Source organism: Phyllostomus discolor, chromosome 1 (genome assembly GCF_004126475.2).
Source record: "Phyllostomus discolor isolate MPI-MPIP mPhyDis1 chromosome 1, mPhyDis1.pri.v3, whole genome shotgun sequence".
NCBI lineage: Eukaryota > Metazoa > Chordata > Mammalia > Chiroptera > Phyllostomidae > Phyllostomus > Phyllostomus discolor.
The window spans coordinates 102,415,548-102,429,239 of record NC_040903.2 but is presented as its reverse complement, the minus strand read 5'-3'; the positions used below and the strand labels follow the sequence as shown (position 1 = coordinate 102,429,239).

Sequence of the window (13,692 nt, the reverse complement as noted above, 5' to 3'; positions counted from 1 at the left end):
TAATCAACCTGATGCAGTTATATTTGCTTATTTTAAAAGAAATCATCCCAAAATGTGATCATATCATCAATATGAGAATTAAAAAGAGGAACTCTATTTAATCCTTCTGGCAGTGTTAACCTTTCTAAGTTAATACACAAGGGTTTAGATTAAGAAGCAGATATGGAGTAGTATTCTTTATAGGAACTTCTGTGTCTATAGTCAATTTGGGAACAACGTGTGACCTTCTGGCCCTGACTCCTTCTGTAGGGTCTTGGAATTATTTGTAATTAGAATGAGACAATCAAATTTTCCCTCTCCAGTGAAAAGTCCCATAAACATACAACATCCTATAATGCTTCTTATTTTAAATAACACTGCCCCTAACTACTGACATAGGTCAAGGAATAAGTGGAGTGAACATAGACTCTCTTCAACAGTCATGGAAACAGCTTATACTTGAGAAAATAATGAAGTTTGTGTGTGATATATTTATATCAAGCAAGTTAGGGAATTCACAAGTATCCTTATTTGTGGCATTGAAGATTGTTCTGAAACACCAATTTATTAAGTATTGGGTTTTGACACATTATACCATTGTGTGCTCAGTGAAGCGTGTGCCTTTACCTAAAGAGCTGAGTTCAAATTTCAGACCCCAAGACAAATTCCATATCTCATTTTCCATAACATACATACTAAAGTGCCAGAAAATCCAGACATAAACTGTGAGATATAAAGTACAATAGACAGTTAAGTGACAAATTTTAGTTGCTTAAGAGAACAAAATTCAAACTGAAATCAAAGATTTTTAAATTTTATAATATTAGTATAAAATAGTATACTAATAGCATACTATTAGTATAAAATGTATGACTAGTCATTTGTTGAATGGAATAATTTAATTTTGATCTATCATGGTATTTTATTAATACTTTAAATTATCAATTCTCTAGTATATAATAAAACATTTTATAAAACTACTGCTGTGTAAGATTAGAGAGTTAACTTTGTGGCAACTAATAGGCTTTCAACTAAGGGGACAGCAGCATAGAATGGAGTAAAAATAGCCTCTTTAACAAATGGTGTTGGGAGATCTGGACAGCTACATGCAAAAAAATGAAACTTAACCACCAACTTACACAATACACAAAAATAAACTCAAGATGAATAAAGGACTTAAATATAAGTTGTGACACCATAAAAGTTCTAGAGGAAAATAGACAGAAAAATCTCAGATATTTAATGCAGCAATATTTTCATTGGTATATACCCTAGAGCAAGGGACATAAAAGAAAGAACAAACAAATGGGACTTCATCAACATAAAAAGCTTCTGCATGGTTAAAGGAAACATGAAAAGCAAAATGAAAAGAGACCCAACTTTATGGGAAAATATATTTTCCAATGATACTTTGGACAAGGGTGTGATCTCCAAAATACATAACGAACTCTCATGGCTCCACTCCAGGAAGAAAAACAACGCAATTAACTAATGGGCAAAGGACCTAAACAGACACTTCTCCAAGGAGGACATATGGAGGGCCCAGAGACATGTGAAAGGATGCTCAGCATCACTAGCCATCAGAGAGATGTAAATTAAAACTACAGTGAGATACCACTTTACACCAGTAAGAATGGCCATCATTAACAAATCAACAAACAAATGGTAGTGAGGATGTGGAAAAGAGGGAACCCTAGTGCACTGATGGTAGGAATGCAGACTGATGTAGCCACTGTGGAAAACAGTATGAAATTTCCTCAGAAAACTAAAAGTGGAACTGCCTTTTGACATGGCAATTCCACTGTTGGGAGTATACCCTAAGAATCCTGAAACACCAGTTCAAATGAACCTATGCACCCCAATGTTCAAAGTAGCACAATTTACAATAGCCAAGTGTTGGAAGCAACCTAAGTGCCCATCAGTAAACAAGTGGATCCAAAAACTATGGTACATTTACACAATGGAATACTACGCAGCAGAAAGAAAAAAGGAATTCCTACCTTTTGCAACATCATGGATGGAACTGGAGAGCATTATGCTAAGTGAAATAAGCCAAGTGGTGAAAGACATACCATGTGATTTCACCTATAAGTGGAACCTAATCAAGAAAACAAACAAGCAAGCAAAATATAACCAGAAACACTGAAATAAATGACAAACTGACATTAACCAGAGGGGAGAGAGAGTGGGATAGCAGGGGGGGAAAGGGAAGGGTCATCAAGGAACATGTATGAAGGACATATGGACAAAGCCAAAGGGGGGTAGGATCGAAGGTGTGAGGTGGAGATGGGTGGCGCAGGGGGGAATTGCAGGGGGGTTATTGAGACAACTCTATTTGAACAACAAAAATAAAATAAAATAATTTAAGGAAAAAAAAACAATTATACTTACAAATGCCAAAAAAAAAGAAACCTAATTGACTTTGTATAAAAATATTGTCCCAATTAAGTTGCCAAAAGTCTCCAGTTGCACAAATACTAAAAATTGTGTTCAAATTAGGATAGAAAAATGTAACTTTGAAAACTGATTCCTGAATTTAATAACGTTCCTTTCTTACTTTGCCCCCAGGCAGACCTATGAAAAATGGCTACTCAATAATGGTTCTTTTCCTTATAATGATTCTCTTCTAGATGTTTTACACATTTTTAAAGTAACAAACTTTTGGGAGAAATCAATTATATTAATTGTCAAATCTTAACAAAGATTCTGAAGGGAGTGAGAAATTTTGAGCATAGCTTTATTAAAGAAATATGAATGAGGCTTTGAACCTCCTCTCTGCTACATCATCTATTTCTCCCTCTCTAGTGAATGATTCCATAAGCATATAACAATCTGTATATCTCTCATCTTAAATATTTTTGTGATTACCACTCCCAAAGCCACCGACTACTGCCCCCTGTCTCTGCTTTTCTATGCATTAAAATACCTAGATGAATTGTTGATACTGTTTCTGTTTTCTCTCTTCCTTAATCTATGAACACATTCCAGAGATTTTATTTGTGCTAGTCTGGTCAGTCTTTCAAGGTTACCAATATTCCTGATGTTTCCTAATTGAATAACCTGTTTCCATAATCTAGTAGTCTTTACACACCCAGTCCTCCTTATATTTAACCTCTCAATGGTATTTGACTCATCTGATCACTTTCTTCACCCACCTTTCTTGTTTCTCTTCCTATCTTTCTGGTTGCTTCTGCTCAATTTATTTTGCTGACTCCTCTTCTTAGTCTATAAATGTTAGGGTTCCCTTGAATATCATTTTCTTTATTCTAGCTATAGGATTTCCTAAGGACCTCATCTAGGCTCATGTTCTGAAATGCCATCACATCGATGACTTCCAAATCTGTATCTGCAGTACAGATCTCACCTCTAAACTCCACACTTTGTTTTGTTCACTGCTATATCCTGAAAACCTAGAATAATGACTAAAACAATACAGGTGCTCAATAATTATGTGTTGGATAAATTAATGAATGCTCTACCTTACCTCCCAGGGTTATTATAAAATACAAATGAATAAAGGAATATAAAAGTAATTTGTAAACTGTAAATTACCCTGCAATTGCCAAATGATATTTTCACTAACCTTGCACATTTGTACTATTCAAAAACAGTAAGAGGATAGGATACAAGGAAATTGTTTAAGTGGATTTCAACATTCTATCTAGATCTTCAAAAGTGCTATGTCTCCCCAGATTCAATGTTCTATTTCACTCATCAAACTCTGGACATCAGGGAAAGATGTATAATGAATCTGTACTTAAATGCAAAGAGAAATGCTTTAGTGTTTGCTCTGACAAAGTATGGTATCTTTAATGCATGAGGCCTACAGATTTGCTAGACTCAGTAATCCTAGCTTGAATGACATGTCCTTGCAAAACTAGTTGCTGAGAGTTAATCATTTACAATTCAAATAAGCAATTAGATAAGCTATATTATCCATAGCAGTAAAGCTTAGTACTTTCTGGCTGCATGGCTGTCACTGAAAGAATAAGACATGGATATAAGCTAATAGGATGAATGTAGCTAAAATACATGCATTGTAAAATTTATAGCCTGTGCCTATTACAGCAAATTCTTTTACAAGGGTGGTTCTCAAACTTCATGGTTGCATCAAAATCATGTGGCATGCATCTTAAAGCACAGATCGCTATTCACCAGTTTCTGATTGAGTTGGTTTGGGCTTGGGCCCAAGAATTTGCATTTTTAAGAAGTTTTCATATGCTTTTCATTTTCCTGGATGTGTATACTAGAGTGTCATCTCATTTTGAGACACTCTGCAATAGAAGGTTTACTGCCATGTTCATAGGAAGTACAAAATTCATATAACTCAAAAAAACTTCCCCAAATTTTCTAGTATTTCTTAACACTTAAGTCATCATTTGCAGTAAGCAACCTCCTCATAGAAAAAAAATGCTTTTAAATTGTGATTTGTCAAGCCAACAGACTCTGTGCTTTGCTTCTTTGACCATGAATGGCATTTCATTTGTTACGAGTTGTGGACTGGCCCTTTAGGACTTGCACTCCCTGTGACTGCCCTCTGTGTCGCCGGGGTTGGGCCGAACCTGTTTAAAGATACCTGTCATGTATTCTAGTTGATGGACTTTAATAGTAACCCGATAAAATTTTGAATTCACTCATCTCCCAAGCTAAGCCAAGCTAAATTAGAAGAGGACTTAAATTCTAGATACCTTTGCTCTGACAAGGAAATGTTTTTCTCTTATTTCTTAGAAGATTTAATCAGAATTTAATAAGATGATGAGAAGGAAGTGACTAGATTTTTAGTCTCTGACATAAGTGAAAGTCAAAATATATTGTTGGATTTAAATTGAGATCTGACTGACTGCCCAGTGTACTATGGAAAACAAGTATCTAAAATGTAATAAATTATACTATTTTTATAGTTATTGTGCTCAGCACAAATAGCAGGGATTTTTGTTGTTGTTGTTGTTGTTTGGAAAAGAATAAGTCCAAGAAATGTGAAGAATTGGTGGAAATATAAACAATGCCTATTGAGGTTTTAAAGATTTTATTATTTATATGTAAGTATATCACAACTGTACTTTTAAAAGTATGACCAAAATGAAAATCAATATTTACTTTAAAAACAAATCAATAATTGTTTTCTATAAAAAATATTTCTTTACAAATATATTCAGAATATTTGTCCAAAGACAAATAAAGTATCTTCCTGCATTTTAAATAATTCAAATTATAGAAATAATTGAAATATATTGAAACATTTTAGAATTAAAATTATTATGCATGGCAATAGCAATCTCAGCAGAGCATCCTATGTTCCTAGTACTATTCTAAGTATTTTATGGTGTTTTAATTTAATTCACAGTAAAGCTATCGGACTGGTGCTCCTAATATCCTTAATTAAAGATGAGGGATCTGCCCTGGCTGGTGTGGCTCAGTGGACTGAGTTCTGGCCTGAGAACCTAAGTCAGGACACATGCCTGGGTTTTGGGACAGGTCCCCAGTAGGGGGCGTGTTAGAGGCAACCACACATAGATGTTTCTCTCCCTCTCTCCCTCCCTCCCTTCCCCTCTATCTATAAAATAAATAAATAAAATCTTTTTTTAAAAAAGATGAGCGATCTCACAACTACTCAATGACTAATTTGAACTTGAGGAGTTTGGTTTCACTGTCCTCAATAATCTTTCAATATTTCCTTATAAGCATGCATTTGTTTTTGCAATTTGATTCAGGAAGCATTTTTGCTTTATTATTCACACTTGGACTTTTTTGTAGTAAAACTGAGATATCAAATCAGAAATAACTTGTACAGTATAGAATTTTTAGGTCAGTGCTTTCTCTGTAGACAAATAGACTACCAACAAACAAATCATCTCTAAGTGTAATTATTAGAAACCTACCATAATTAATAAGTATCCATCAATGTATAACTGGTTAATAAGTGTACATTTATATATCTATAAATGTAACATCTGTATAGCTACTTTCATCTTAAACATAATTTAGCTATGTATTATAGTAGATTTCTTCTTACAAAGAGATTATGAACTAGTAAAGGGTCTAAGAAATATGTAAAACAGTATTATAAAGTACTCATGCAATTAAAATATGGCATTGATGTTATTATAATGCAAAATAACACTCAGTAATCTCTTTATTCGGTCATCCTGACTACAAACTACAAACACAATGATGATTAATGCCACTGGGACCTTAATTCTCATATTCTGGTTTAGGGGTTTTAAAATATTCAAAATATAACTTTAGAATAATGCAACTTTTCTGTAATGAATGCACTATAATGCATTGAAAATCTGCCCTTTTGATATTTTTTAAATTCACCTTTGAGGAAGAAATACTTAGAAAAAATTGTTTAAAAAAACATACTAAAACTCTCTTAACTTTCAGATAACAATGTCTCTATAATACCCAAAACAATATGAAAAAATTACATATGATACTGAATGTGAGACCAAATTGTTCTTTGCATTTACTTTATAAATTATATGCTGTTTTATTATTTTTATTGTTATTGTTTATTAAGACACGACAGTAACCACAGAAGCCTATAATTTCTTACTTCCACTTCACATAACTCTGATTGTTTTCCAAGTATCAGTTTCCATAAAAGGAAAGAAATGTTTTTCCATCTCAGTAATTTTCCACTGATAAGCTCCAGAATTTACTTTATATCTCACAATTTATCATTAGAGTTCACTACCAATAAATACCTCAACTAGGTTTTGTGCAAAGTAAAGCTTTAAAGAAAAGGCCTTGCAGTTGTATGAGTGAAAATTAATAACCCTACCTAGAACATGAAAATTTTTTTGTGTAAGCTATCATAAAACTGATAGTATAATAGGTCTGATTTTAACCTGATTTGTACTTGGGAATGAGGAAACAGTTCGCCCTTGAAATTATTAACAGTGTCAGAGGTATTCATTGAGATGTACTCAGGTCTGCCCATGAACTCTGTGTGGAAATAAACCACAATCCCTATAAAACCACAGTTTCCATTGAACAACTTGTTTTAACCTTCAAATACAAATATATACTTCACTCTATATCTTTAAAGTTGTTTACTTGAAATGATACGTATAAATACATGAATTCTAAGCAACTATTTGGCTTTTTAGTTTATAATTTTGACAACTTACAATGATTTTTTTTCATAGAAAAAAATAAGTTTTGGAAAGTTCCACAGAATAATTTCAGTAAAATATTTTGTTGGTAATGTATTTTGTGAAAGGTAATAGCAGCAGTCTTATTCTCACTGAGGAGGTCCTAGTTATGTGACCTGGTCTGCACCCTGAGCAACACTGATCTCCTGTCACAGTCTTCCTTTGGGGTCAGCGAGGGGAAAGAGGGAGAAGATTGTAGGTACATTAGTGAGAATTCAAAATGAACAGTCTTAAGCAATGAGGCTAATGGTAATTATCTTTTCTGACCATACAATTCCTATCATTTGTTCTTTTCAATAACCTTTTGATCTGATAATAAAATAATACATGATAAAACATCTGAAATAACATATATTATATAACAACAAATGATGAAATATCTGGAAAATACTGAAAAGAACAAAAGAAGAACAAAAAACTTTCCCAACCCTAACATTCAGAGATAACCATTGTTAAAATTGTGTATTTCTTTCTTTTTTTTTTTTTTAATATTTTATTTATTTATTTTGAGAGAGAGAGAGAGAGAAACATCAATGTACAGTTGCTGGGGGTCATGGCCTGCAATCCAGGCATGTACCCTGGCTGGGAATCGAACCTGGGACACTTGGGTTCCCAGCCCGCGCTCAATCCACTGAGCTACGCCAGCCAGGAAATTGTGTATTTCAATTGAGTATCTGGCTGTCTATATTAAAATTGAGAGAGATAATATCATATATAAAATTTGTATATTTCCTTTTGTGTAATAAAAAGCCATATTAAGAAATATTCTTCAAAACCGTATTTTAGTGGCTGCATCATAAGAAATATTATTCATACTCCTATAAGCCATGAACATGTATATGTTGACACATCTCCAACATTTCTTTTAAAAATTTAAAAAAAAATTCTAGCCCTGGCTGGCGTAGCTCAGTGGATGGAACACGGGCTGAGAACCAAAGTGTCCCAGGTTCGAATCCCAGCCAGGGTACATGCCTGGGTTGCAGGCCATGACCCCCAGCAACCGCACATTTGATGTTTCTCTCTCTGTCTCCCTCCCTTCCCTCTCTAAAAATAAATAAATAAAATCTTAAAAAAAAATTTAAAAAAATTCTATACACAGTCCCTTATCAAAAATTATTTTAAATTATTTTTGTAATCATTCATGTAATTATTAGATATATTTATTTTTTAATTAACTATGTATTTATTTTAATGTAATTTTCTTTAGCCTGCATTTTAATTTCAGATAGTTGTTTTCATTTTTTTTAAAGATTTTATTTATTTATCTTTAGAGAGAAGAAGGGAGGGAGAAAGAAAAGGAGAAAAACATCAATGTAAGGTTGCCTCTCACATACCCATAATGGGGACCTGGCCTGAAACCCAGGCATGTGCCCTGACTGGGAATCAAACCAGCAACCCTTTGGTTTGCAGGCTGGCACTCAATTCACTGAGCCACACCAACCAGGGCCAGGTTGTTTTGCCTTAGTCTGTTAAATTAATTAAGCTTTTCTTAATTTTCTTTTAATTTTTGCAAAAATTAAACATGTCAATTATTTATTTTATTTCAGAGAATATATTGTATTTCTGGGAAAGAAAACTGTAATCAAATTAAAATATACAAAAGATCTCCACAAAATGTAAACATACTTTCAATTATATATAAACAAGTAAAATTCAATGATGTGACCTACTGAGTTAACTTCAAATCACAAACATTTGAGTTATTAACACTATTCACTTAAACATTGCTACCAATCGAGTTAATGTCTAAAAGTTATATACAGTTTCCTAATACATTGTGTCTTTTCAGATGTGTACAAGCCCACTTTCATATAAAGCATTATTAAAAATAAAAATAAAACTGCATAGGTATATATGTTGAAGCAGAATTTAAGAATGGAACTGTATACTGGCTGTAATATAACATGCACATAAACACACATGTACATGCACATATATGGGTTGAAGATGACAATGACATTCTCCCTCAGTGATAGTTAAATCTCAAGGCTGCTATTTAAAATTTTACCTTGGAAAGAATTTCAATAGTTAAATGGATCATTAATCCCCATAAAGGATTAACAGAGAGTAACACTTGATTCACATGGTTGAAAGTCAATATTGAGTTTATTCATTTATTAAGTCATATATTTAATGTTGTTTTTAATACCCTTTGATTTCAAGGCTGAATACCAGCACCAGGCTTTTAGAACTGAAGGGTTGTGTATCAGAAATCACAAATTTTTAGTTCATATCTATATAATTGTCTCCAATTGTTTTAATCATATGCTTGGCAATGAGTCTACATTCTCACTGAGACTCATAGAAAAAGTTCTTCTAAATCTTTCCCACCTCCCTTGCTAATACACTAAGGAATGAAGATGTATATCCATGGGTGAAATGCACAGATGGGATTTCATATCTGTGATTGGCAATCTAAATGAGATTCAGGGTCAGACACACCGCACTATTGGCAGAGAATGAGAATCACATGAGAAACCGGGATAATGGCCGCTTGTGCTGATCATTCTCCTTTTTTCTCGGCTATCAGGCAGAAACACACCATAGCAGTTGTCACTCACTCTCATTACCAGGGTTGCCTCTGCCTGGGAGTGACACAGCAGGATATTGCTGTCTGGATTGCTTACCATCTTTCAGGCTAAGACAATAATTAAAATATTCTGAGTTCAAATGGTAATAATTTGGCCCAATGCTGTAGTATAAGTGGATCAGAATACAAATTAATTTGTAGTACTGCGCCATGCCAAATGAAGCATCTTTTCTTGTCATTGAGTTTTTTCTGATGCTTATATGCCACACAAACATGCATATGCATTCTAATGTGTGACATATTTATACATGCATACAGCACACAACTGTATGTGTGTTGTGTCAAAGACAGAGAGGCTTTAAAAAATACTTGTAAATGTGTACTATTGAGAAATTGTTCCAAAGCACTTACTAAACATAATATCTCTCAGGTCATATTAAATATAATATGTCCTTTTAGCATTTTTAAGGGTGAGAGACAGTTAAATAAGAAAGAATATTTATAGAATTTCTCTTTTAGCTTAACACAGTGCTAGTATTTTTACTTTATTGCATTTAATTCTTATAAAAGTTTATTGTATAGGAATTATAATTTTTAAATCATGACTAAACACTGTGAGTTTCCAGAAGTTATGTAATTTCCCAGAAGGCAAATAGCTAATATAAGCTAGAATTGCAATTTCAGCACGGTTTTCGGGGATTCCTAAACCTATGCTTTTCAGATACATGTTGCTGAAAGTGGTAATTGACCTACCACAGATCTAGAGCTGTAAGAACTTCATTGTTTCCTGAATAGTGAGATGTTCCTAAAATACGAGATGGCTACTTTGTTTATTCTAGAGATTTGTAGACATTAGGGAACTTATTAGATGTGGTCCCTTGACCCCTTCCCCGTTCCCATCCAGTAGTATTAAAACATAAAAAACCAATCTAGTTATTTCTATGGTTGGCTGAATGTTATTTCACTTCTCTGACCTTTCGCTTGTTCTTTTGGATAAATTTACACCAGTGGTAGAGTAGTTGTATTTCTCAACCTAGGGCATTTGTATAGAATTCAGAGGTCACCAACTCAAATGCCTGTAGCTTTCAGAGTGATGTGGGTAATAGATTAGACCATTAAAAAGAAGGCAGTATTGTAAATTGGAGTCTGCAAATTCCTCATAAAGGGATTTAGATGTACTTTAAAACAAACAATAACAGTCTTAACAAAATAAAGCACTTGGATATGAATTAATTCAACCCTAGTCTGTATGTTTCACAACACTTAGTAAAAATTAAATGTTTGTTGATAGATTATTTGAGCACCTTAGCAATGTGTACAATACTAAAATATTATCGTAATTCAGTCAAATACTTAATGTTCCATTTCTTTAGTTAATCCCTCTGATAGCAATACTAATCATTTTCAGAGATAGTGAAGCAATTCGGTCACTGATACTTGTCTTCAGAAATACTCCCTTTAAGCATAAAGTGAGAGGAAAGGGAAACTCTGCCTCAAGAACTCATTCAAGGTCATAGATGGTTATTCCTGTTTTGTAAATGAGAAAATTTTGTCACCAGGTAAACTTAATGTGCTAGTAAAGATTTCAATAAACTAAATCACATACATCAGAAGTCTAGCATTTCAAAATTGATGTCAGAGGTTATCAGGGGTTTTTGTGGGTGGCAGGGGAGTAGAAAATAAAAGAAACCATCAACCTATTTTGTGGAGACAAGACTGAGGTTACTAAAGCTCACTCTCCATTGTGAGGCCCATGGTGGGGGGAGGGTTGATTCAGCCTTGTGCCTGGCCAGGCTTGTGTGTTCTCTCTTCTTTGTTTGCTCTCCTGAAGGTGTAATGGGGGGGAGGGAGGGAGAGGTGTCTCTTTCAGGAGAGAATGATAGGGAAGAACTTCTGGGTCAAAGTTTTTCATGTGGCCATTTCCCTTTCCTAGAACTCCCCACCTCACCCATGATGTCCTGGTGGCCTCATTGTGCATGTGCTAAGCAGCACTTTTTCAGGCAAAAACACAGGCTCTGTGGACCACTTTTCCATGTTTTATTTTGCTTTTGCTGTTCTCCCTATTCAGCAATGCAGTGTGAACAGATAGGATTATGAATTAATGCAGGTCTATGGTTTGTTGCTAGGACAGAAAGGCAGGCTTTGTTTGGAAAATGACATTTGTTTTCAGTTTTCTCCTGGAAACCTAAGAGCCTTTCCTTTTTAAGCGGAATTTATTTTCCATGCTGAAACCATGGTAAATATTTCCAATTCATTAGGTAAAACCTAGTGCTGGCTGCATTGGACACAGTCTGTGCTTCAGGAAATCCCTAGGAGGCTGCTGATGGAGACCCTTTGGCTGAGCACACACTGATGTGTTACTATCTTCTTACAGGAGGCGATCGAGATCGGATGACAGCAAATCATGAGAGCTACCTCCTCATGGCGAGCACCCAGAATGATATGGAAGACTGGGTGAAATCCATCCGCCGAGTCATATGGGGACCTTTTGGAGGAGGTGAGTATAATTTAAAATCATGGAAAAACAGAAAGGTAGACTAAACCTGTTCATCCTTTCTGCCAGCTAATGTTACTATCAGCTCCTATTTCCAAATGGATTAATGTTAAAATAAATAGTAAACTATTTCATGTTATGGTTAGACACATATCTGAGTAACTGCTGGGTTTGATATGAAATATCATTAATAACCAACCTTTCATGAATATCTTAAATTATAAAAAGAGATTATATATTTTTTATTTTGGATTTTTCCATGTCACTAACAATAACAGTTATGAGATTGACACCATAAATGTAGGTTAGTAAAGAACATGTAGATATGAGTATAAAAAATTGACTAGTAGCTTTGGAAGAGATCACAGCCTGCTAGAAGCTCAATGATATAACAACGAGGAATGGCAGAGCTTTGAATGAAATTCTGATAATTACTGGAATGAAAAAATGCATTGAGATCAGGGAAGTATTTGTGGATTTGGTAAGTTGTAAAGAGTCTTAGTTCATACAGGGTTGAAGATTCATTAGGTGAAGAATAAACTAAATGGTGCTGTGAGTAGAACTAAAAGGAGGAAGGAAGGGTAACAGATGTGGTCCTTGTCTACTAAGGAATATAAAATAGAATAATATAGACAGAAAAATCATTTAAAGTAAACATTCCATAATGGAACCAATTAAATAAACCCCAAAATATTCATTTGTAACCAACATTGTAAGACTAATTTTTATATTGATGTATTTTAAATAAATTTTATTAAATCAAATTCATATTTAGTGAAACAATTATGATTTACATATTTATTTTATATTCTCTTAAGTGTATTGTCAGCACCCTGTATGCAGAAGTGAACTTTCTTTCCCTTAACATAGCATAGGCTTCTTAGACTGACTGGTTGGTCACTTTACATCATAGAAAAACTTTGAAAGCTTTACTTATGATTTGAAGTTAGGTTCCAGTTAAAATAGTAAAGATTCATTGAAAACATGTTGATATTTTACCAAGTTAATGATACACATCTGCAAATTGTTTTTTAGCAATACCTTGTGTTGGGAGAGAAGTTGGTTTCTACCCAGGGTGACCATTCACCCCAGTCTGCCTAGTAACAGTCTGGTTTACAACTCTTGTACCAGGCTAATGATTGGTAGTGCTACCTTTTACTCTCACAGTGTTTTAGTTTGGGTGACAATGTATATGGTCACCGCACTCATATACTAAAATGCCTGGTAAGTCACTATGTAAAACATTTGCAAAGGCCCATGGGGTTCAAGTCTCTACCCCAGTGCCTTTTCAGAGGATTCTTCACATCTGTGTCCATGAGACACCTACTGACCTGCTAGAGGTTTGCTGGTACTTCCAGGGCCATGGATTTGTGGGGATCCTGAGATATGTCTTTCAAAATTTCTGCTGTATCTAAAGAACTTCAAAAACCAGAGGGGAGCCTTAGTTAGGAGCTTTCTGGGCTCCTTAGATCCAGAGAATCCTTCATATCTGCTGAAAGAGGTATTTTTGTTGAGTGATTACTTCCATC

General features: G+C 34.3%; 1 protein-coding gene across 3 annotated transcripts in view; it reads left to right on the top strand.

Annotated features, from left to right (window-relative positions):
* ARHGAP24 (Rho GTPase activating protein 24) overlaps positions 1–13,692 on the top strand; it is a 482,616-nt gene that overhangs the window by 404,641 nt on the left and 64,283 nt on the right. For all 3 annotated transcript variants that reach the window (XM_028505858.2, XM_036026955.1, XM_028505861.2), the window contains one exon: positions 12,044–12,166. In XM_028505858.2, the coding sequence (XP_028361659.1) occupies positions 12,044–12,166 (123 nt within the window). The remainder of the gene's footprint in view (positions 1–12,043; positions 12,167–13,692) is intronic.